This window comes from Rhinoderma darwinii, chromosome 4 (genome assembly GCF_050947455.1).
Source record: "Rhinoderma darwinii isolate aRhiDar2 chromosome 4, aRhiDar2.hap1, whole genome shotgun sequence".
NCBI classification, from domain to species: Eukaryota; Metazoa; Chordata; class Amphibia; order Anura; family Rhinodermatidae; genus Rhinoderma; species Rhinoderma darwinii.
Genome location: NC_134690.1, coordinates 352,712,611 through 352,734,662, shown reverse-complemented (window position 1 = coordinate 352,734,662; position 22,052 = coordinate 352,712,611). Strand labels below are relative to the sequence as shown.

The following is a 22,052-nucleotide window of genomic DNA, read 5'->3' as shown; positions in this document are numbered from 1 at the left end:
TTGTGATACAACCCCTTTAACTAAAACATTCATGTAATCTTATATTATCCCATATTGGAGTCCACTGCGTATGCAGATCCATTCTAAACAAATGTCTCATAGAATTTCATGATTTTCATGTTGGAAAACCGAAATCTGACATCTGGGCTGCCACTAAGGTCTTCTTCAAAGGTCATAGATTGTAAAATCTGAGTATTTCTATGTAGCATTCAGTAGGTCTAATTCCGCAGTCCTTCAAATAGTCAATCTGGGCAGAAAAATAATAATCAAGTACCGCCTAGCCTCCCTTACCTGTATTTTCTTCCAATTTCTCAATACTAATTCTTGCTTTCTTCCTATTCAAAATTATTTCCCCAATATTGAATTTATAGTTATAAAGATCTTTGGGTTAATCCAAACTGGTCTGTTTTGCATGGCATAATTGCTTTGAGAGTAATATAGACTAGGGTTGTCACTATACCAGAATTTGGACTTCGATACCGATACTTTGTATATGATTGTGATTCTTTATACCAAAACGAAACTTTACAAACAATAAAAAAATAAAAAAAAATTAAAAGTCCTTCCATTTTCTGATGTGAGGCACATGGTCTTATACATTTTGAATGTCCATGTGCCTCACATTAACAGTAATTAACTCCATCATGTACCGCACAGTCATAATGGGCAACATTAGGTTAATGTGTGTGGTACATAATTCGGTTAGTTACTATTAATGTGAGGCACATGGAGGTTCAAAATTCATAACACCCTGTGACTCTCATTAAGTGAAAGAAAGAAGTTTTTTTTTTTGTTTTTTTTTACATGTATACACTGATTATCATAAATTTGTTGTACATTACAGTCGCGACGATACTGTATATGTGTATTATTTTATGTATTGAGACTTTTATTTTAATAATGTTTACTTATTGTAAAAATGTGCGTGTGTATATTTTTTGGTACAGATATTTTTATTTAACATTACTTTATTTTTTATTAATTTTACTTTTCTATTTTTAAACTTTTAATGTACTGCCATATATCTATATGCCAGTACATTAGCCTGTGTACTTATAGTACACAGGCAGTTGTTAGGGCATAACTAAGTATGCCCTAACAACAGGAAATATGGTCAGACAGCCCTGGGGTCCTTCAATGGACCCTGGACTGTCTGTCCACATAGGGTATGATCGCGTCACAGGGATTTGAGCGACATGTTCTATGTCTGCAGGGCCGGCGGCGCCGCTCATTACTGCCGCTCCGGCCGCGTCACATCATGCTGGTCACAAAATTAATGTATTACAATACCAAGCTGTGCGGCCACACAGCTTAGTATCGAAATACATGAATTTATGGTATTAAACCATTTGAGGGTGCAGAGCATCGAAACAGTATCGATATTTCAATGCATCGTACAAACCTAATATAGACTTAAACGAGGCAACTTGCCCTCTCAAAAGGAGTGAAAGTCATCACCAGATCAGCGCTTTTGCTCAAAATTCACCCAACATAGGTTTAATATTCAGCTCTCCATACACCATTATGTGTTTAGAAACTCTTATACCAAGTAACTGAAAACCATTGGTTGTTACCGACATCTTGACCAGGGGCGGACATACCGCATGTGCAGCCGGTGCAGCTGCACAAGGGCCCCGCGTGGGAAGGGGGCCCGTTCAGTGGCGTAACTACCACAGTAGCAGCCGTAGCAGCTGCTACGGGGCCCGCGGCATGGGGGGGCCCGTGTCGCCCTGACAGGCACATTACATTTTATGTACCAGGCCTGGCGGCACGGGCCCCCTCATGCCTAGTAGCATCACAACACTAGGCATGAGGGGAGGGAGGGGGCGGGGGCCCGGTGATAGCCGCCACACTGCACTACCAATCGGGAGGGAGGGGGCGGGTGCCCGGGCCCGGTGATAGCCGCTACACTGCACTGCCAATCTGGCACAGATGAATAGGACAGGACGGCGATGCTGGTGGTAGGAGGAGCGCTCAGGCAGGGGAGAGGACAGGGGGCGGTGCGACGTAAGACTTCGGGCGGCTGGACAGTACAGTCAGGACTGCCGGAGAACTCATAGGATGAGCGGAGGACAGACACAGGACGAGTGGAGGACGTGCAGACTGCAGAGGACAGGTAGATGAAGTTAAAAAGTTCATGTCAGAAGGGAGAAGTTTTTATGTAGAAAAATCTGCCTCATAATTCCTTCCGGAATTTTGAGGCATATTTTGACCTGCCGGTAGAACACTTCCCGCGTTTTTCATTGCGTTTTTTTGTGGCGTTTTTCGGCCATCGGGCCGTGGGCAGGGAAACGCAGCAAAAAACGCATTTTCTGCCTGCCATTGTTGTCAATGGGAAGTCAGAGACAGAAACGCCCGAAGAAAGGGCATTGCGCTTCTTTTTCCCGCATGCGGTTTTTACTGCTCGCAGGAAAAATTTCATGGATTTCAATGGGAGGCACTTTCTGACGTTTTTCGCGAAAAAAACCTCAGTGTGAACTCCCCCTAACACAGGGGCGTAACTACTGCTATAGCAGCCGTAGCGGCTGCTACGGGGCCGCGGCATGAGGGGGCCCGCGTCACCTGCCGGCACGGGCCCCCACCTTGGCCGGAATCTCCGCTAGCTGCCGCTATGGCTGCTACAGCGCGATGCCACGGAACACTACGGCAGAGCAGGGAGTATCTCCCCGCTCTGCCATTAAACATAAGACATGTATCCCCTATCCACAGGATAGGGGATACGTGTGTGATCGCTGGCATTGATAGGGAGAACGGGGGACCGAAAGTCCCCTGAAGTTCTCCATCACAAACCTCGGACTTCCGGGGTCTGTGTCGGCAGCTCCGTAGAAATGAATGGAGCGCCGGTCACACTTGAGCTGCGCAGACACCGGAAGTCAGAGGTGAGTGATGGAGAACTTCGGGGGACTTTCGGTCCCCCGCTCTCCCTATCAATGCCAGCGATCACACATGTATCCCCTATCCTGTGGATAGGGGATACATGTCTTTTGTCTTTTCACACTGTAGGTCGCATTTTTTTGAGTGATTGGGGGTGTATGGCGTTCCCTACAGGGGGGGGGCTGTATAGCGTTCCCTACAGGGGGGGGCTGTAAGGCGTTCCCTACAGGGGGGGCTGTATAGCGTTCCCTACAGGGGGGGCTGTATAGCGTTCCCTACAGGGGGGTCTGTATGGCGTTCCCTAAAGGGGGGTCTGTATGGCGTTCCCTACAGGGGGGGGGCTGTATGACTTTCCCTACAGACCCCCCCTGTAGGGAACGCCATACAGAACCCCTGTAGATAACGCCATACAGACCCCACTGTAGATAACGCCATAAAGTCCCCCCTGTAGATAACGCCATACAGCCCCCCTGTAGATAACGCCATACAGCCCCCCTGTAGATAACGCCATACAGCCCCCTCTGTAGATAGCGCCATACAGTCCCCCCTGTAGATAGCGCCATACAGTCCCCCCTGTAGATAGCGCCATACAGTCCCCCCTGTAGATAGCGCCATACAGTCCCCCCTGTAGATAGCGCCATACAGTCCCCCCTGTAGATAGCGCCATACAGTCCCCCCTGTAGATAGCGCCATACAGACCCCCCTGTAGATAGCGCCATACAGACCCCTCTGTAGATAGCGCCATACAGTCCCCCCTGTAGATAACGCCATACAGCCCCCTCTGTAGATATCTTGAGATTCAGTCCTGCTTGATAGGTAACAGTGCAGTAAGCTAAGCATGATAAGATCATCTAAATTATTGCATCTCAGTTGCATGAGTGCTTTGTGTTATATTCAATGATTCAATTTAACCTAAGTCTCTAAATGTGGGCAAAGAAAATAAAAAAACTATACTCACCTCCTCCCTCGCCTCCGTTCACCCGCCGCAGCCCCCATCCTCCTGTCTCGGTCTGTGTTACAAGTGTACAAGGCTGCACTGGTGACGCGCTGCCGATGGCACGTGACCGCTGCTGCCAATAACTCCTCATTGGTGTGCTGCTGAGGACAGTAGTTCCACAGCAAATCGCTGTTGAGGGCATTGATTGGCTGCAGCGGTCATGTGCCATCGACCGCGCGTCACCACAGCAGCTTTGTAAACACAGAAAGGGATAGGGGCTGCGGAGGGGGAACGGAGGCGCCGGAGGAGGTGAGTATAGGTTTTTCATTTTCTTTGCCCACATTTAGGGACTTAGTTTAGATAAGAATTTAACCCGGAAAAAAATGTGTTACTTGTGTTCTAAACTGGTAATAAAATGTACAATATAAATCTTCCTTCATAATTTTTATTAGTAAGGTTTATTTTTATATGCATATATATGTTTAGGTAACTTTGTCGGTATTGGGGGGGGGGCGGGGGGGCCCTGGCACATTATCTGCACAGGGGCCTTTTGCAGTCTGTGTCCGCCACTGATCTTGACTATACAACGGGAGACGGGTTGACTTTTCTTTGTTAATACAAATCCATGAATACCAGGAAAACTCCATTATTGGATATGCAGACTTCTCCAATGATCTGTTTGTATCCCCAAAAAAACAATAGGATGTCGTTGACATAAAGAACTATTTTCTTTTTCAATTTTTGCCTCTGACATCCCTTTTCTATGTATTAACCTCACCAGGGGTTCGAACCACAAACGCGAACGCTAAGGGGGACAGCGGACACAATTGCCTTGTTCCCCTCTCAAGAGGGAAAGGCATAGATAGATTCCTATTTACAAGTAAAGGGGCTCTAGGTTTGAAATATAGTATCCCTATCCTCTTCCTACAATTCTGTCCAATGCAGAACCTTTCCAATACCCTCTTAAGGCTATGTTTACACTGAGTTTTTTTGCAGGCAGAAAATTCTGCCTCAAATTTCCATCTTGAATTTTGAGGCAGATTATGATCTGCCTGCACACTGTTTGCCGTGTTTTTTGCGGCGTTTTTAGCCCGCGGCCATTGAGAGTCGCGGGCAAAAAAACGCAGCAAAATATGCTTTCTCTGCCTCCCATTGATGTCACTCGGAGGTCAGGAGACGTAAGCGCCTGAATATAGGGCATGTTGCTTCTTTTTCCCGCGAGACGGTTTTTCCGCTCGTAGGAAAAAACGCCTCAGTCTCCCATTGAAATCAATGGGAGGCATTTTCGGACGTTTTTTGGCGTGTTTTGCAACTCGGTTTCCACGTCAAAAAACATGTCAAATAACTCTGTGTGAACTGGCCCTAAGGAATCCCTATTACACACAACCGAATACCCTTGATGCTGTAAGAGACAAAATTGCCCCATCTGTTGTGCCCGCTGCCCTGCTTGGCAAGTTCAAGAACAATCGACAAATATTCATAGAAGTGGACCATGTCGGCATAAAACCGGCTTGCTCCTGACCTAGGATTTCTAAAATCACCCCGGAGAGTCTATCGAGAAATCTATACAAGATTTCGACAAGACTGTTGGTTTCAGAAACATGCAGAAAATCGTACAGACAAACCCTTTTATCTCCTTTTATCAATCGTTTATGTTTCCTTTAAAACAAAAATGTAGTTGTAATTACTCAATAGGTATCCTAACGCATTACAAAATATTCTTTCAACGATTCTATTTTTGCTGTAATATATATAAATGTATTTCACTTACATAATTTGGCTGTGCCATCTGAGCTTGTAAAGGAGAGGGAATTGCAGGTTTAGCAACATGTAAATAGTAATAACCACCAGGAACGAGTCCACCTAATAAAGCAGTAACAAACTTATTATTATAGAATTATAGGTAAAATGTCTCCATCTTTCCTGTATTTACAAATAGTATATCCGTAACTATCTACAAATGTACATTCAGATCATCTAAAATATGCATATGACTACACATTAAATACAACGCATTACCTGCAAAGCCATATATATTTTCAGTACCAGAATTGCTAATATTTCAAGCAGTAGTGATCCAAAGCTACAAATGTACAGCTATCATGGAAATCAGATTCTTCATTATTGCCCTGCAGACCTGTCAGCATACTATTGATCATTGTCTATCATGTGCTAAAACAGTGGGATGCGGGAATCAAACGCACAATTCCTTCCCTGTCCGAGCTGCGGATTGTTTCTGCAGTATGAACTATTCTGCTAGAAAGAATATTTGCAGACAATGTAATTCCCTGATATATTCGTTTGTAAACCTCCAAGCTTTAGTTACATTTCAACTAATGTTAATGCTTTTAAATTAGAGCCTTCAGCATTTATTTCTGGGCTAATTAAATATTTATAAAAAACGCAAATTAAGCTGGTCACAATAAATAATAATTGGTAGCGATAATCACTGGTACAGATTTACTAATGTTGTGTAAGTTTTAGACAGTGGTGCACGTTGTATGATAAGTTTTGGTGCATCTAGCTAGACAGGTTAGACACTATTCTTTTCCTTTACCACCTCTTGGTTGTCTTAGTTTATGCCAGTTTTTTTGCGCCAACGTTTTATTGAAATTTTGAGGCACTGTGTCGCATTTTAAATCACCCTAGACCATGGCTCTTCCCACTTAGTCATGCCCCTTGTCGATCGCGGTGCAAAAAAGTGAATAAAACAGTTAATAAATGTGGCGCACAACATGTACACCAGAATTCTGGAGCATTTTGAATAGTAAATCTGCCCCACTATGTCTACAGAACTAAAATTTGCTGAAAAATAAAATATATTCCAGTTATTGGAGCTAGTTAAACAGATACATTTTTCTTATCTGCTAGGCCACATTCAGAGGTGCCAGATTTCCCGTGCATTTGCAGTGCTAAATCCACAACACGAATTCACAGCAATGCACAGTACAGTACACAGGGAGATGACCTTCCGACATTGATAATATTTTAGTCTGTTTAAACTATACTATCAGCCGATAAACGAGCTTCATTGGTTGATCGTTACACAGGGCAATTATCGGGGACGAGCCTTCTGTGAACGCTCATTTGCCCGTTAATTGGCCGTTGTAAAAGGGCCCTTCGTGGAAACATTTTGAACTGAAATATGAGCATGCTGCGAATTCTTGAAATAAAATTGTCGCAGATTTCCACCGCAGATTTCACCCTTTCAATGCAAAGGGTAAAATCTGTAACAAATCTGCAGCACAATCTGTGGGAAAACGCACATTTTACACATGCAGATCTTGGTGTTGAATCAAAGCGGATTTCTGGCAAAATTTGTGGTGGAAAATTTGCACCGCGTCTGAACATTAACCCTTACTGATAAGCTATATGAGACATAATAACTCAAAGAAAACAATTCATACTGCTTTAAATGGGTTCTCCGGACATTTTATATTAATGGACTGTCCTTAGGCTAGGCCATCAATATCAGATCGGTAGGAGTCTGACTCTTAGCACCCTCGGCGATCAGCTGATTGATGGAGCTGTGGCATTTCCGCCACGGCCTCTTCAGTGCTTACTAGGCAGAGCACCATACACATCTGTAGTGGGATTGCAATTCAGGCACAGCCGCTACAGAAGTGTACGACCATGTGCCTGTAAACTTAGAAAAGGCTGTGACGAACGCCGCTGCCCCATCAATCAGCTGATCGGTGGGGATGACGGGAGTTGGACCCCCACCTATCAGATATTGATGACCTATCCTAAGGACAAGCCATCAACAAAAGAAATGCCTGGAGAACCCCTTTAAAAACAGGGCCAGATTTTCCAATAGGCACAATGTAATATGTAGAAAACCCACCTTTAATGGTAGGTCCTTTATAGATTGGGATGAGTCTATCAAGCTCCTGTGATGGTTCACTCATAGGTTCAAGTGTTGGGTCAAAAAGAGGAAGCATGCTGGCAGCCAGCTGAACACCTATCTCCTTGGAGCTGAAGTAGCTGTGAGACCACTGGTTAACATAATATCTATTGGAGTACTTGGTCAGCGGTCCTGCTGCTCTTATGGAAGAATCATTTGTGTGAAATGTAGTATCAATAACCAGCTTTCCATCATATACCAGACATGCATTGTTAATCGCCTCAAATGCATCATAGTCCACTTTCTTTTCCAAAAAACTGAAGAATGCCTGGAAGACAAAAATAATACATTGAATACACACATCATTACCACTGGTTGAAACAATGCTCATAGGCTGCGTGATATGTGTTCTTCAGTGCTCATGCAAACCCTTTAAATATTACATTTATTATTAACTATTTGGTGGTATTTAGCTCTTCAGTAGCAGGAAATATCTGACTCAGCAGACCTATGTCAGCTCTACAAGTGCAGTCCCCTTGATAGATAACATACATGTTAAGGGTGCCAAGGCTGAACCTCCAACCAAAGTACGAGCAATTTTGTAAGTGTGATATGTATTTGAATAATGGTTTGCCTCTTGTATGGACTTTCATAAGGGTGATAAATAATTGACTAGGGTAGCACAAATTATAAGAACTAGTTTTTAATGTACTGCTACACAAGAATGTGACCTTCATAGGACTATAAATTGACATTAAGCAGATATCAAACTGAGTAAAATGTTGACATCTCTCATGAATAAGTGCCATTCCCTCAGGCTACATGCACACATTGCGTAATTTGGTGCAGAAAATCTGCAGCAAAACAGCAGGTAATTCCGCAGGTAAAATCCGCACTTAATGGTCCATTTCTTGATGCGTTTTTAGGTGCAGTTTTTACATTTTGATGTAGAAACAGGTGCAGTTTTTACGCTGCGGATTTTGGTGTTTTTTTAAATAAAACTTGTCAGATACAATTCTGTGGCGGAATCGCAAGATAAATTGACATGCTGCGGATTTTAAAAAACGCACCCGAGGAAAAATGTTGCAACGTGTAGATGAGGTTACTTGAAATCTCATTTACTTTGCTGGTACTGTATTACGCTGCGGATTTTCCGCAGGAAAATCCAAGCGGCAAATCTGCTCGTGATACGCATCGTTTGCAGGGGGCCTTAGTCATAGGCATTAGTCACGTGGCTTTGTTGTAGTGGGCAGATGATCATATGGGCTGTTCAATCATTACCTATGTAGTCTTAGCATAATGCAAGCCATACGCATTAAAGTCTATTTCACCCACTGACTTCAGCAGGGCAGGCCAGCAATGTATTGTGTGACGGGTCAGCCCAACAATCCATTGATGGCAGACATCAAGGTAAAGAAGAATCGGACATGTTTGATGTCAACAAGCCTGATCCTATGTTCGCTGGGAGATGAGCTGCTGTCAGAGGTGTCTGCCAGGGGTTTACTCCGCTCCCACCATTAAAATAAAAATGCTTGGCCCTACGTAGTGTGCATATTTGTGCAGGAGTTGGGAGATCATTTCTAGTAAAACTCAAACTACCCCAGAAATTACGGAAACCACTCCTTCAAACCATGTAACTAGAGGGTTCTTTCTTCCCTCCAAATGCCATGTATTATCGTAAAAATGCACGATACATGTTCAGTGACTTAAGTTTTTTGCTTTTACTTATATATGGTTTTTTTAAGTAACAAACAGCATAAAATCAGAATTGATCACTCTCATTGTCACCAAATAGTGAGAACTAAATCCAAGTGTATACCATTTAGTATATTGGTAAAATTGGGTAATACATGGCTGTATTCTGACCAAACCAACCAGTATCCTTATTAGGTTGATATTCTAGGATCTTTTTCTTTTTAGCTGTATTGGAGTATATGTGTCCAGTCTTATAGTATGGAGGTATATGTAACTATGTAAACATATTTGATTACGTTATTCATTACCTAACCGATTATGCTTATAAAATGTGTACTTACAGTACATGGTAGTTTCAGTGGGTTTGAATCTGTAGTGAAGGATGCACAACATATAGGGTCTGGATCAGCACCATCATTCCACTTTGCCAGCTTACAGTTGTAGTAGGTTGTCACGCCAGCTGCCAATAAGCCTTTTTGCACAGCTTCCTCTATGGCATAATTATTAAAGCAAGTGACATTTGATGTAAGTGGAGGCTGTACAAAATGAATTCGAGAGCCGCAAATTCCTAATGACATGAGGGTAGCAACTGTGGTGTAACTATCAAGTGTGTTCCCATATACAATCACATTTCCTAAAATGAAAAATTAAAAAAAAGTTAAAATAAAAAGAAATATATTACAGCATAGAAAAAAACATCCTATTGGTTTAACAGATTTTATATGATCCAGATTTGCTCTCTGTGACCCTATTATTTATTTGATGCTAGAGGCAAACAACGTTGCCTGGCAACTCCAAACGAGAAAATCTACAGAGGAATCCGAACAAAACATCCCACAAAAGTAGAGTGTGCTTAGCTCAGATGAATAACATTTGGCAATTTCAAAACTAATAAGAACTATCCTGCTTAAAAAGAACATAGATTTCCATGGATTGTGCAGAAGAAAAGATCATTTTAATAAGTCTGCTTGCATCTGTTTACGAGCACAACATAACAAGTGTATTCTGATTACAATGAGGAACGATAAATAGCCCGAGCCTGGCATTTGGATTTGATGCTACCATTTGCATTGTACGTGAATGCACCTTAAATTAGGGATTGTGTGCCCTGTATAATCATGCCACTCCTTTCAGAGCTACTGCTTTTATTATATTCTACTGGTGGAAAAAAAAAATGTGGATGTTAAAAGACCAGAAGGATGAAAGTACAAACAATCAATAGCCATCTTGCTCGACAGACTCCATACATGTCTGATTTAAATGAAAGAAACCCATCAAATATTTTTTTATTTTACAATTTTAATTTTGTTTGTCGACAGTCAAATAGGGATTGCATAAAAAGTACTGAATGGCACTGTATCAAAACTACAGCTACCATATTTCTGGTAATAATGCAAATATTTTCATTTATTATCATAGTCAGAGCACAATAATAATCATTTTGTAGACACATTGGTTTGTCATGGTTTCTGTTTTTGTTTTACATCACCCCTGAGAAACATGATGGATATATTATAATCTTTTTTCTTACTTTCATTACAATACAATACTATTACAGGATAGAATACTGTAGCATGCTATTCTATTCTGACCATCAAAAAGAATAAAGCGTAAGGCCACGTGCACACGTGGCAGAATTTTTCCGCTGCAAATATTGGTGCAGATTCGGGGCAATTGCGCAATGAATCTGCATCAACATTTGCATATTTGACAGGTAATTCAGACGTTGCAGATATCACAGCGGACTTGCCACAGATTTCAGTTTTTGCATTGCAAAGGCTGAAATCCGCAGTGAAATTCCGCTTCTTCTCTGCAACATAATGAGCATGCTGCGGAGGGAAAAATCTTGCATCGCAGCCTAATTTCCGCACAGTTAGGGTATGTACTTATGTACGATGCAAGGAGTCCCTGCCTCTCCGTGGAACTACTGTCCCGTACTGAAAACATGATTACAGTACGGGACAGTTGTCCGGAAGCGAGGCAGGGACTCCTAGCGTCGTACATAACTATGATGCTAGGAGCCCGGCTCCCTGCACTGTGTTCGGTCCGGTACTTGCGGCCGAAATACGTCCGTCAATTACGGACGTAATTAGTGTGTGTGCACATACCCTTAGTTTCCTAAAAATGTATAGAAACAAATGTAAAAAACGGCTGCTGCAGAATTCCACTGTGGACTGTCCGCAGCAGAATTCAACAGCAATTCCGCCACATCTGAACGAGGCCTAAGGGGTATTCCCATCTAGAGCATTTATGGCATATCCTGTGAATATTTTAAAAATGCCTAAGATGGGAATACTCCTTTAGTAAATCTACACCCCTGAACACTGTCTTGATTTTTCTAATCTAAACAGGTCCAGAATTCTGTACTTACTGATTTCTTAATACTTCTATATATCAGTCAAATGTTTTTCTGATACAGAAGGTCTAATCCTCTGCATAGACACACAGCGGAGATTTATCAAACCATTTATGCCAGTTTTCTGGTGTAGAAAAGTCGCATTTTGAGCAAAATACAAACATTTTGCCACTTTTTTTACACCGCTAATGGCGCTTTAAAAAAAGTAGGTGGGGCTTAGTTGGAGGGGCAGGGCCACCCCAGCAAGAAATTCCATATAATTCATGCCAGAAAGTGCTCCAGGCTCTCCTCACTAAGCGTTGCAAACTCCTACCCTAGGTTCTAGGGTCCAATCAGGAGACCACTATAGCCGTCACTCAGACCAGAGAGTAGTGGTTGGAAGTGTTCAGTGAGGAGAGTCTGGAGCACCTGAACATCAACAGGTCCATGGCACTTGCGTTCGCGGCACCCAAGGCATTAAACGTTGATTTCCTGGTCATGCAACTGGCATGACCGACACAACAGTTGTTGTTACACTGCCCTCTGGCTCGTTTATATAGAACTGTCACCAGTTTTGAGGGCTCAAAACTGCTGATAGATTCCCTTTAAGTGCTAACTGTATACTATTTATCCATCGCATAAACAACATGTAGATTTTTGTAAAAATAAAAATACTCTTTCAGTAAAGAATTTTTCAAGGTGTATTTTAAGGTATATTTTGTAAGAATATCTGGCACTTATTTTGCAACTTGCGCCCAACCTCTGTTCCATATATTATTAATTTATAGCAATATGTTTAGTAAAGTAATATTGTTTCGAATCTACGACTGTCTTTCTACATCCTATTAGGATTCCTTGATCAGACAGAAGGAGGTGTAATGTCTAACGTATAACTCAAGAACGTTCCTCTCTGCTAGTATTGTCTCTGGTTTGCTTCTAAGGGTATGTTCACACGGCCTATTTACGGACGTAATTCGGGCGTTTTTGTTATTATTGCTAAATGGATGGAAGAATGCTTATAAGATTTGCAAGAAAGTTTATCTTCCAAAAACATTGTAAGAATTACAGTCTGCCAAGAAAACATTACTCATACGTCTACATTGCCATAAGAAGCCTGTACTATTAGCTCAGGTAGGACTGGTCCATGGATTCTTGTTACTTTCATATAATCTGTTCTAAAGCATTGATTTGAAGTACTTGGCTTTGTCAGGATAGGCAATAGAGATGCTTAGCTGTGCACTGCCTAGTTGACAGACTGAGTTGTGCGACACACTGGCTCAACACTGGGATGCACATGTATCGGTCCTCCGATTGGCATGGTTGCTGCTCCACCTGCAGACCTCGTACAGGAAACCAGGAAATATCATCCAACAAAAAGAAAAAGGGCAGAATCTAATGGATCTAAAATATAGATCCACTTTTGAACATCATTTTGCAGTTTTCTAGGTATATAAATTGTTTTACTTGCATACTTCATCCACAGTAACATTTCCAAATACGCAGATTAAGTCCTGCTTCACACGGCCATGTTCGGTCTGTGAGTAAAGGACCATATGTTTTTGTGTCTTTCACGGAATGAACACAGTTCATACAGCAGGGCTCCTAGAATCATAGTTATCTATGATTACAGGAGTCCCTTCCACCCCACAGAAATACTGTCCCATACTATAAACATATTTTCAGTTTGAGACAGTAGTCCCGTGGGGACAACAGGCACTGTACAGTAATTGGATGTACAACAGCTAATACTCCTAGTTGATAATGCAGCAGAGATAGCAGTATTATAAATGCTCAGCAAAGTTTATGAAGCGTGACAACAGATTGCTGACAGATCCCAGTAGCAACAAGTGGGAATACAAATGTAACTCTGGTTTATACGAAAGGTTTGAAATGGGAATTACCATATTACACATTTATGGTGTATGAACAGCAAATCACCTATTGGGAGAATTGGGGTCACATGACCCATGGTCACTGTCCCCATAGAATTCAATGGAGAGGTGGACAGGCTTGCGCTCCGCCCTCCCCATTGAACTCTATGGGAGTTAGTGAAAGAACCGGGCATGCAGGACCAGGACCCCATGCCTATGTAAACAATGAAGAAGAATTTGTGTAATATCCCGGCTACACTATACGGACTCTATATTATGTATAAACCATGAAGCGTGTTGCATTTTTATATTATATTTTTACCTGTCTTCCAAAACGCATACACAAAACACCAAGCTAGTTCTCATACATATATCAATGATTCTATGTTTCAATAAACAAGACTACTGAAACGTTGTGATCCTATTCTTTATTCAGCAGCGCAGCTTGGTATCAGCTGGAATAAAGATTAGGAAAGATATGAAATGTAATTGAAGGTTAATATAGTTAATATCAATTTCTTATATGAACCTGAAATCAACTTTTTATGTAATGGTTCAAGCATCTGCACCACATCTGCATTGCCAAAATAATGTGTTGAATACACATGGGTTACACATGCTTTTGTTTAGGTGGATCTGTCACCGATGTCTGGGTTACATATTACAGGTCTGTACCCCTAGTAGCCAAAACACTGCTCATATTTTTTGCACCATTTGGCTTATAGGAGCTCTAAAAGAGTACAGCAGACTCATAGCTATAGATAGTAGCTGTATTCATGAAGGGAGCACTACTTCTGCCTTCCCCGCCAGTCAGCTTGGTGATTGACAGGTTGCGCTAAATAATAATTAACTTTATTTATATAATGCCAAAATATTTTGCAGCTCCTTACAATTCAGGGGGTACATGTACAAAGTAATCAACGTGAGAAAGAATCAGTGACAATAGGCCGTGTTCACACAGAGTTTTTTGCAGGCAGAAAAATCTGCCTCACAGTTCCTTCAGGTATTTAGAGGCAGATTTTGACCTGCCTGCACTCTCTTTGACGCGTTTTTTGCTGCGTCTTCCGGCCGCGGCCATTGAGCGCCATGGGAAAAAAACGCTGCGACAACCGCTTTCTCTGCCTCCTATTAACATCAATGAGAGGTCAGAGATGGAAACGCCTGAAGAAAGGGCATGACGCTTCTTTTTCCTGCAGGCGTTTTTTTCCGCTCGTGGGAAAAAAGCGTAATTTTTTTGGCATGGTTTCCGACGCGGTTTCCGCATCAAACAACTTGCCAAAAAACTCAGTGTGAACAGGGCCAAAGTTTTGGCTGTTTCCACAGAAAGATGGGGCGGATTCTGGAGATGTTTTTGAGGTGCAGGTGATATGAGTGTTCAAGTGATTTAATATAAGGAGCAAAGGAAAGATCTGAGTCCTACATAACCCCGCGGAAAGCGGGCGTGCTGCCTAGGAGTTATGGTATTACCACACACTGAGAAGGAGACATTAGATTTAGGTAGGTTAGTAGATGGAGGAACCTTTTTCAATGCCTCTGAGGCTGGGTTCACACGTTGCGGTAGTGTGCTGCGTTATAAAATAAATGCACAGCAAAGTTGCATGCGTTTTACAGCGAATTGCCACATTTTTGCAATTCACTTATTTGTTGCAGGATTTTTACAGGTGAAACACATCTTTTTAACATGCGACCAAATAACGGCTTCGTAAAACCACGACAATTCACTGTAAAAAAACAAAGTTTTTTGGCCACAGGGTACACTACCGCAATGTGTGAACCCAGCCTTAGGGGGGATTCACACGAGCGTGTATTCGGTCCGTGCGGGCCGCGTGGTTTTCACGCGGCACGCATGGACCAATACAAGCCTATGGGGCAGTACAAACAGTCCGTGCTTTTTGCGCAGCGTTTGTCTGCTGCGCAAAAAGCGCGACAGGTTCAATAACTCTGCGTATTTCGCGTATTTGACTTCAATGGGTGCGTGAAAATCACGCGCACCACACGGAAGCACTTCCGTGGGACGAGCGTGATTCGCGCAACAGCAGTGAAAAGGATGAATGAAAACAGAAAAGCACCACGTGCTTTTCTGTTTCCGAACATCCAAACGGAGTGTCTTTGCGATGAGCGAAGCCGGACAAGCGAACTGAACTTCACCGGGTTCGGCCGAACTCATTTTGGCCGAACCCGGCAAAAAAATTATCGGTACGCGACGTCAGGAGATAGTCACTGTCCATGGTGCTGAAAGAGTTAAACTGTTTCAGCACCATGGACCGTGACTTCCGATCCCAATATACATGAACCTGTAGAAAAAAAAACGAAGTTCTGACTTACCGCTAACTCCCGGCTTCTTCCTCCAGTCTGACCTCCCGGGATGACAATTAAGTCCAAGTGACAGCTCCAGCCAATCACAGGCCAAGAACAGGCTGCAGCGGTCACATGGACTGGCGCGTCATCCAGGGAGGTGGGGCCCGATGTCAAGAGAGGCGCGTCACCAAGGACGCGTCACCAAGGACTCGTCACCAAGCCAACGGCCGGGAAGTTCTCGGTAAGTACGAACTTTTTCTTTTTTTTCTACAGGTTTTGCGATATTGTGTTCGGCATTCACTGTCGAGGGTGCTGAAAGAGTTAGCTCTTTCAGCACCTTGGACAGTGACGGCCGTCGACTAGCCTCATCTCTATGATGGCGGCTGCGCGAAAATCACGCAGCCGCGCATCAGACACGGATGACACACGCAGCTGTCAAATGGTTTTTGCGCGCGCAAAACGCAGCGTTGTTTGCGCGCGTAAAAACGCAACGTTCGTCTGTATCTGCCCTAATATGCAGTTAATTTTCCTATTAAACTCAATGTCGAAAACAAAATGGAACAAAAAACACAATAGGGGAATTGGTTTTAAGAAAATGCTGTCGTTTATAAAAAATACAGCATACCATAAAAAAAAATGTTTGTTTCATCTCCATTGTGTGAACATGCTTTTTGAAAATCCCAATCACAACAATGTAGCATCTGGCCGCTGTGTTAGAATACTAAAAACAGTATACTAATATTTACACTGCATTTTTTTAAATCTAAATCCGTAGCTGAAATTTGGATTTCTGCCGCAGATTGGCCAGCGGATCTAAATGCGGAAAACATTATTGCATTTCAATTAAGATAATCTGTGACTTTTAAGTGCAAAATCTATGGCAATAATGAACACGCTTTGGATTTTAAAATCAGCAGCAATTTTGTTATTTCATACTGATTTTCCTGACTATGAAAGGGGTGTAAAATATGAAAAAATTTACATGCATTCCCGACAGATGGTTAGATTCTGTCAGAATCCTCAGTGTGTGACCATAGCCTATATGTAAATGTATCCTTATAGTGGAATCACAGCACATTCCGTCTGAAAAAACGCTCAGCGATTCCACCGCAAAATTCTCAACAGTTGGCTTTCTGTTGCGGGTTTTGCATCCCAATTGAATTCAATGGGGAAAACCTGCAACAGAAAAGCAACAAAACACAGCATAAATTGACATGCTACGGATTAAAATTCAGCACCGCAGGTCAATTAACGTTTACGCTGTGTTTTTTTTCTGCAGCGTGGGTCATGAGATTATCAAAATCTCATCCACTTTGCTGCTAATGTAAATGCTGCTGAATTTCCGAAACAGAATTCAGTTGCGGAAATTCGGCAGCGCTTATGCTACGTGGGTACCCGACCTTAAAGTTTAGTTTAGCACCTGGCAATTGTCCATTTTCAGGTATAGTTGTGGCTTATATAGCTGACATTATAATGTATTATTAGCTTCATGCCACTCTTTTGGCATAATAAGGTTGCAAATTTTGGCGCACGCCATATTTGCACTCAAATTTGCGACTTTTGTCTTCTTTCGCCAATTTTAAAATGCGGCAAGAAAATAGGACAAGAGGAGCGGGACCAGCAAGTGTCCAACAAATTTATTATTTCTAAAGACAGAAAATGGTCAAAACTGTAGTGAAAATCTACGCCTGCTCACAGCAGGCGTAGATTTAATTTTCTGTCTTTGGGACTGCCCAAGATGCGCCAATTTTCATTTATGAAACGCCAGTCTTAATAAATTTCCCCCTGAGTCTATACAAGTGAGAACCCTTTTATTATATGATGTGTAATATCCAATTTCCTCCTTTTTCCAGAGGAGTACGGGATTCTTTAGGACACTGATTTTAGGAGAAATTACAAATTGGAGACCACACAGATGAATTAATACTATAATTAATGCTATATACACAGTATAATTAAGCAGCTGTGAAATAAGTGCTAAACAGGAGCTAATATTATAATAAGTAGTACATATTTAGCAAAGAGCTTTCTTTTTAATATTGGCAGGCTTCCGGACAGCTGAAGACAAAAAGATTATTAACATTTTTAATCTCAACATCTAGATAAAAATTACAGGTGTCAAAACGCATGCTGGAGAATGGATTAATAAAAATACTTTTATTACAGCCAGCAATCTACTTCCTAAGCAGTTAAGCAATGTGGATTGTAGAAAATTACTAGGCAACTAATTAGAAAAATGGCCCTGATTTATTACAATAAATAAAACTTGCCCTTTTTATATGGGGATTATTGCAATTTAACTTTTGATAAATATTACCGATGACAATAAATTATTTAAAAAAATAAAATAGTCTTGTTCTTTAACTACATGTTTATGTATCCATTAATAGGATCTACTACCGTTTGTTCAACCTGAGTAAAGTAATATATTTGAGATTATTTCCGTTAGATATGACATTACGGAGTATTTCAGATTGGAAATAAATTTTGCATGCAAGGTTCAGAAATGTTCTAAAACCTTTTGTTATCATATGTCATGGAAGCACTGGTGATCTGAAACATCCAAGCAAAAACATTTCAACAATATTTGGCCAACCAAACATTTAACACATACATAGTTAAGAATATAGTAAATGCCAATATAGGCTGCTAGTTATACATTCAAATAACTTCCACAGGATATGCCATAAATGTAATGACAGGGTAGGGAGACAGACAGGTGAGCCATAATCTACCCGCCACTCAGTCCCTGCCTACTTGCAACGACCCGTCCTAAGCGATGGGGTACAACTGGGCGACGGTCCCTACGCTCAGTAAGTGCAAGACAGACAAACAGACAAGGGTACACAGAAGCCAGGGAAACAGGGGAGCTGCCCACGGAGACACCGTGAGCAACAACAGTAGTGAATGAGCCGAATCAAACCAGGAGAGAACGAGGTACAAAAACGCTGAACAGGAGAGTGGTCAGAAAGCCAAGGTCAATAACAAGCAGATGATGAGTAGTACAAGCAACAGCAGCAAGCCAGGAAACAAGCATAGAAGAATCACAGGCAAAGGAGGAACAGGAAGGGCAGGTAAAAATAGACAGTGGGCGGGAGCTAGCTCTGTCTGGCCAGGCTGTGATAGGCTCTCCCACTCCTAAGCCTGCCATCCTGAGTGGTGGAAGATGGAGTCAGTCTCACAGACATAGGAGCAGGTGCAGACTGATTGCCCACGGGCGTCGACACAGAAGCTGTGTCTGGCAAATCCTTTACAATAAATGCCTGATAGAACTATAGATATCTCTGGGACACCTAACAATCATGAAAACGGTGTCCTTGTGCATAGCTCTCTCCTTGGCAGTCTATGGGAGTTATGGAAAGAGCCAAACAAGAGGCAAGGATTAAAGACAATGCAATGATGCATCAGCAAAAAGGAGTCAGGGAACCTGCCATTCTACAGATAGGTGGGAGTCCCAGAGGTGGGTCCCTAACCATTTATGGCCCACTTGTGAATGCCATGACTGCTTCACGTGGGAATATCTCTTTAAAATGCGCTAAATAGCTAAAACCATGAGTGGATCATGAAGGAAAAGTACAAAGGGTGGCCTTATACTTCTCCATTTTTTTTTATTCACTCCTGGTTTAGGCTGGAAAACTGCACCAAAAATTGTATGCATGATTCCATCCTAAGGGAAGATATGAGAAGACGTTAAATAACAAGAGTCAAGTCAATAAAAGAACATCAGACCTAAGAAGAGAATGATGGTAAAACAAGGAAAAAACAAACAGGTTGAGATAAATAAAAAGTGGTGAGATAAGCGAGCTGTAGTAATAATACGAGAAATAAGGAAGGAAGTAGTATGAGGAATTGAACATGAATGAAGGTAAATAAACAAAGGGTTGGGAGGCCAAACAACCGAGAACACAGAGAAAAAAGCTATGAAAGGTAAACAGAGAGAAAGCAGATAAAAGTTCATGGTAGCTGTATATGGCCTAATAATGCTCAGGGTTAAATAACAATCTCATCACATTGTGGAACCTAGACAAACGTGTATGATCAGAATATGTAAACCATTATTCAAGAGGGTTTTTTTTTTGCCAAAGCCAAGCAAGATATTTATCCATTAATTAAGAATGTTCAAGCAGCTTGATTATAATTAACCAATATGGAAAGTGTCAGGGTACCTGGAACTAATCCAAAGAATATACATTCATTACCTTTATCAGTCATGTCTGGAATGTGCACTATATATACACACACAGACAATTCTTTTAGTCATTAAAATTCAGCACATTTTTTTTTATGCACTGTACGGACTTCAAACCCAACTAGAAATGAACAAATCAATTCCACTAGTTCTTGACTTGCATCTCAAATTGATTTATAATTCTTTAACCACTAGTAGAAGTAAATCCATTCCCCAACTTTGAATCTCAGAATCAGATTTACAAAGTTGGCAAGTCACTAATCTTTACTAGCAGAATTATTCTTAAAGAATCATTACATTAAAAAAAAATCCCAATTACTCTTTATGCAGCTGCATATTAGATGTAGAGAAGCCAGAAATGTTGTGTGTAATCTGCATAATTTGGGTATTTCCCTACCATCTCTTTATCATTTCTGCTAATGTACATTTCCCTCTATACCGGTGCTAAGTAGACGGCCTCTTTCTAGTATGGACCTGGAGTTCTCTGCTGTGATGTCTCGCCTCCGTAGCTTCCACTTCCCCTCTCACAGCATGGGACTCACCATCCTCCTCTTCCTTGTATTTTGCTACTAGACAAGTTTTTTTAGTGACAGAGAAAGTTTAGAGAAAGTTTCTGCACACCTAGGGTGCCGTCAAACGTGACGTAATTTTCCGTAGCGGCAAAATCCACTGCAGAAATTTACACCATGTATTGCTATGAATGTAAACAAAATCTGCAGCACATCCACGGTTTTAATAAATATGCAAAATTTTTGCGCTGCAGAATTACTTTCCGCAGTGTTTAAGGTATGTGTTCCGGATTTTGGATGCCGAATTTCATCATAGACTTCAATGTTATGTAAAATTCCACATAGAAATACGCAACACAAATACGCTGAAAAAACAAAAAAAGTAATTCCTCTGCGGAATTTCCTGCTGAATTACTGTAGCACATTTTGTGGCATATTTTATGTCTCGTGTGACTGCACCCTAACAGAGAGACTGACTACATCTCCCTAAACTTTTACTAATCAGAGTAACGCCATTATCTACTGTCCTCTAATAGACCGCAGCTGAAACTTCTCCTGTTTGTGACAATAAGACAGTCGAGCTAGTAAAACTTTTTGGCAAATGGTCCGGTAAATGGGTCTGGCCTAAAGTTTACTTTTTCGTTTTTTAATTAAACTTTAAAGAACAATTATAGGCAGTAAATAAAAATGTCTATCCTCTTTTACAAATGTGTACATAACACTCCAATGACCTTTTTATGAGAAAACTACCTTCAGAAGATAATAGAGGCAATAAATACGCCAATAACATGCGTGTCCAGACAGTGGTTAGCATGTGGTATTTTTTAATTTTTAATAATGAAGGTCTGTCATTTTTAGATGACCAATAAATTACAACATTCAAAAACTGTCAACATTTAACGCCTGGTCATCAATGTAACAGCCAATAGATGTGATACAATAATAAAACAGAATAAATGAACAACACATTTCCATATCTTTGAGAATCACAAATAGTGATGCAGTCCTTTTCAACAAAACGGTTATCAGACATTATCAGTATTATTTATTTATATAGCGCCATTGTAACGTCTATGGCCGCGGACCGTCGTCCTGACTCACCCTCTGACGGCCGCGGCCATGGACGAGCGAGTGCCCAGCGGCATCTCCCTCCTGGGAGACGCCGGCACTCACTTCCTGGTCTGGACACTGTCTCCCGCAGGGCGCGTGCACCCGCGAGTGCACGGCCCTAAAGGGCCAGTACGCACACAGTTGCAGAATACTGCAATTAGCCCAGAATGGTTCTGGGCTATAAAAGGGGCTTTGCCCTCTCGATTCTTGCCTGAGCGTTGTTGTGTTACCTTAACTTTGTCCTTGCAAATTGTCTCCTAGTGTTTTCCAGCTCCCAGTGTTACCAGTTCCTGCTGCCTGTACCCTGTATCCCGTGCTACCCTGACTCTGTGCCTTCAAGAGTTGGAGTCGTGTTGTGCCCTCCGCTGCATCTATTGTGTCACACCCCGC

The 22,052-nt window shown here is 41.8% G+C and overlaps 1 protein-coding gene across 4 annotated transcripts in view; it reads right to left on the bottom strand.

Moving 5' to 3' along the window:
* CFAP61 (cilia and flagella associated protein 61) overlaps window positions 1-22,052 on the bottom strand; it is a 367,571-nt gene that overhangs the window by 67,510 nt on the left and 278,009 nt on the right. For all 4 annotated transcript variants that reach the window (XM_075862970.1, XM_075862969.1, XM_075862971.1 and 1 more), the window contains exons 22-24: window positions 9,692-9,984; window positions 7,656-7,983; window positions 5,583-5,674 (exon numbers count right to left, since the gene is read on the bottom strand). In XM_075862970.1, the coding sequence (XP_075719085.1) occupies window positions 5,583-5,674; window positions 7,656-7,983; window positions 9,692-9,984 (713 nt within the window). The remainder of the gene's footprint in view (window positions 1-5,582; window positions 5,675-7,655; window positions 7,984-9,691; window positions 9,985-22,052) is intronic.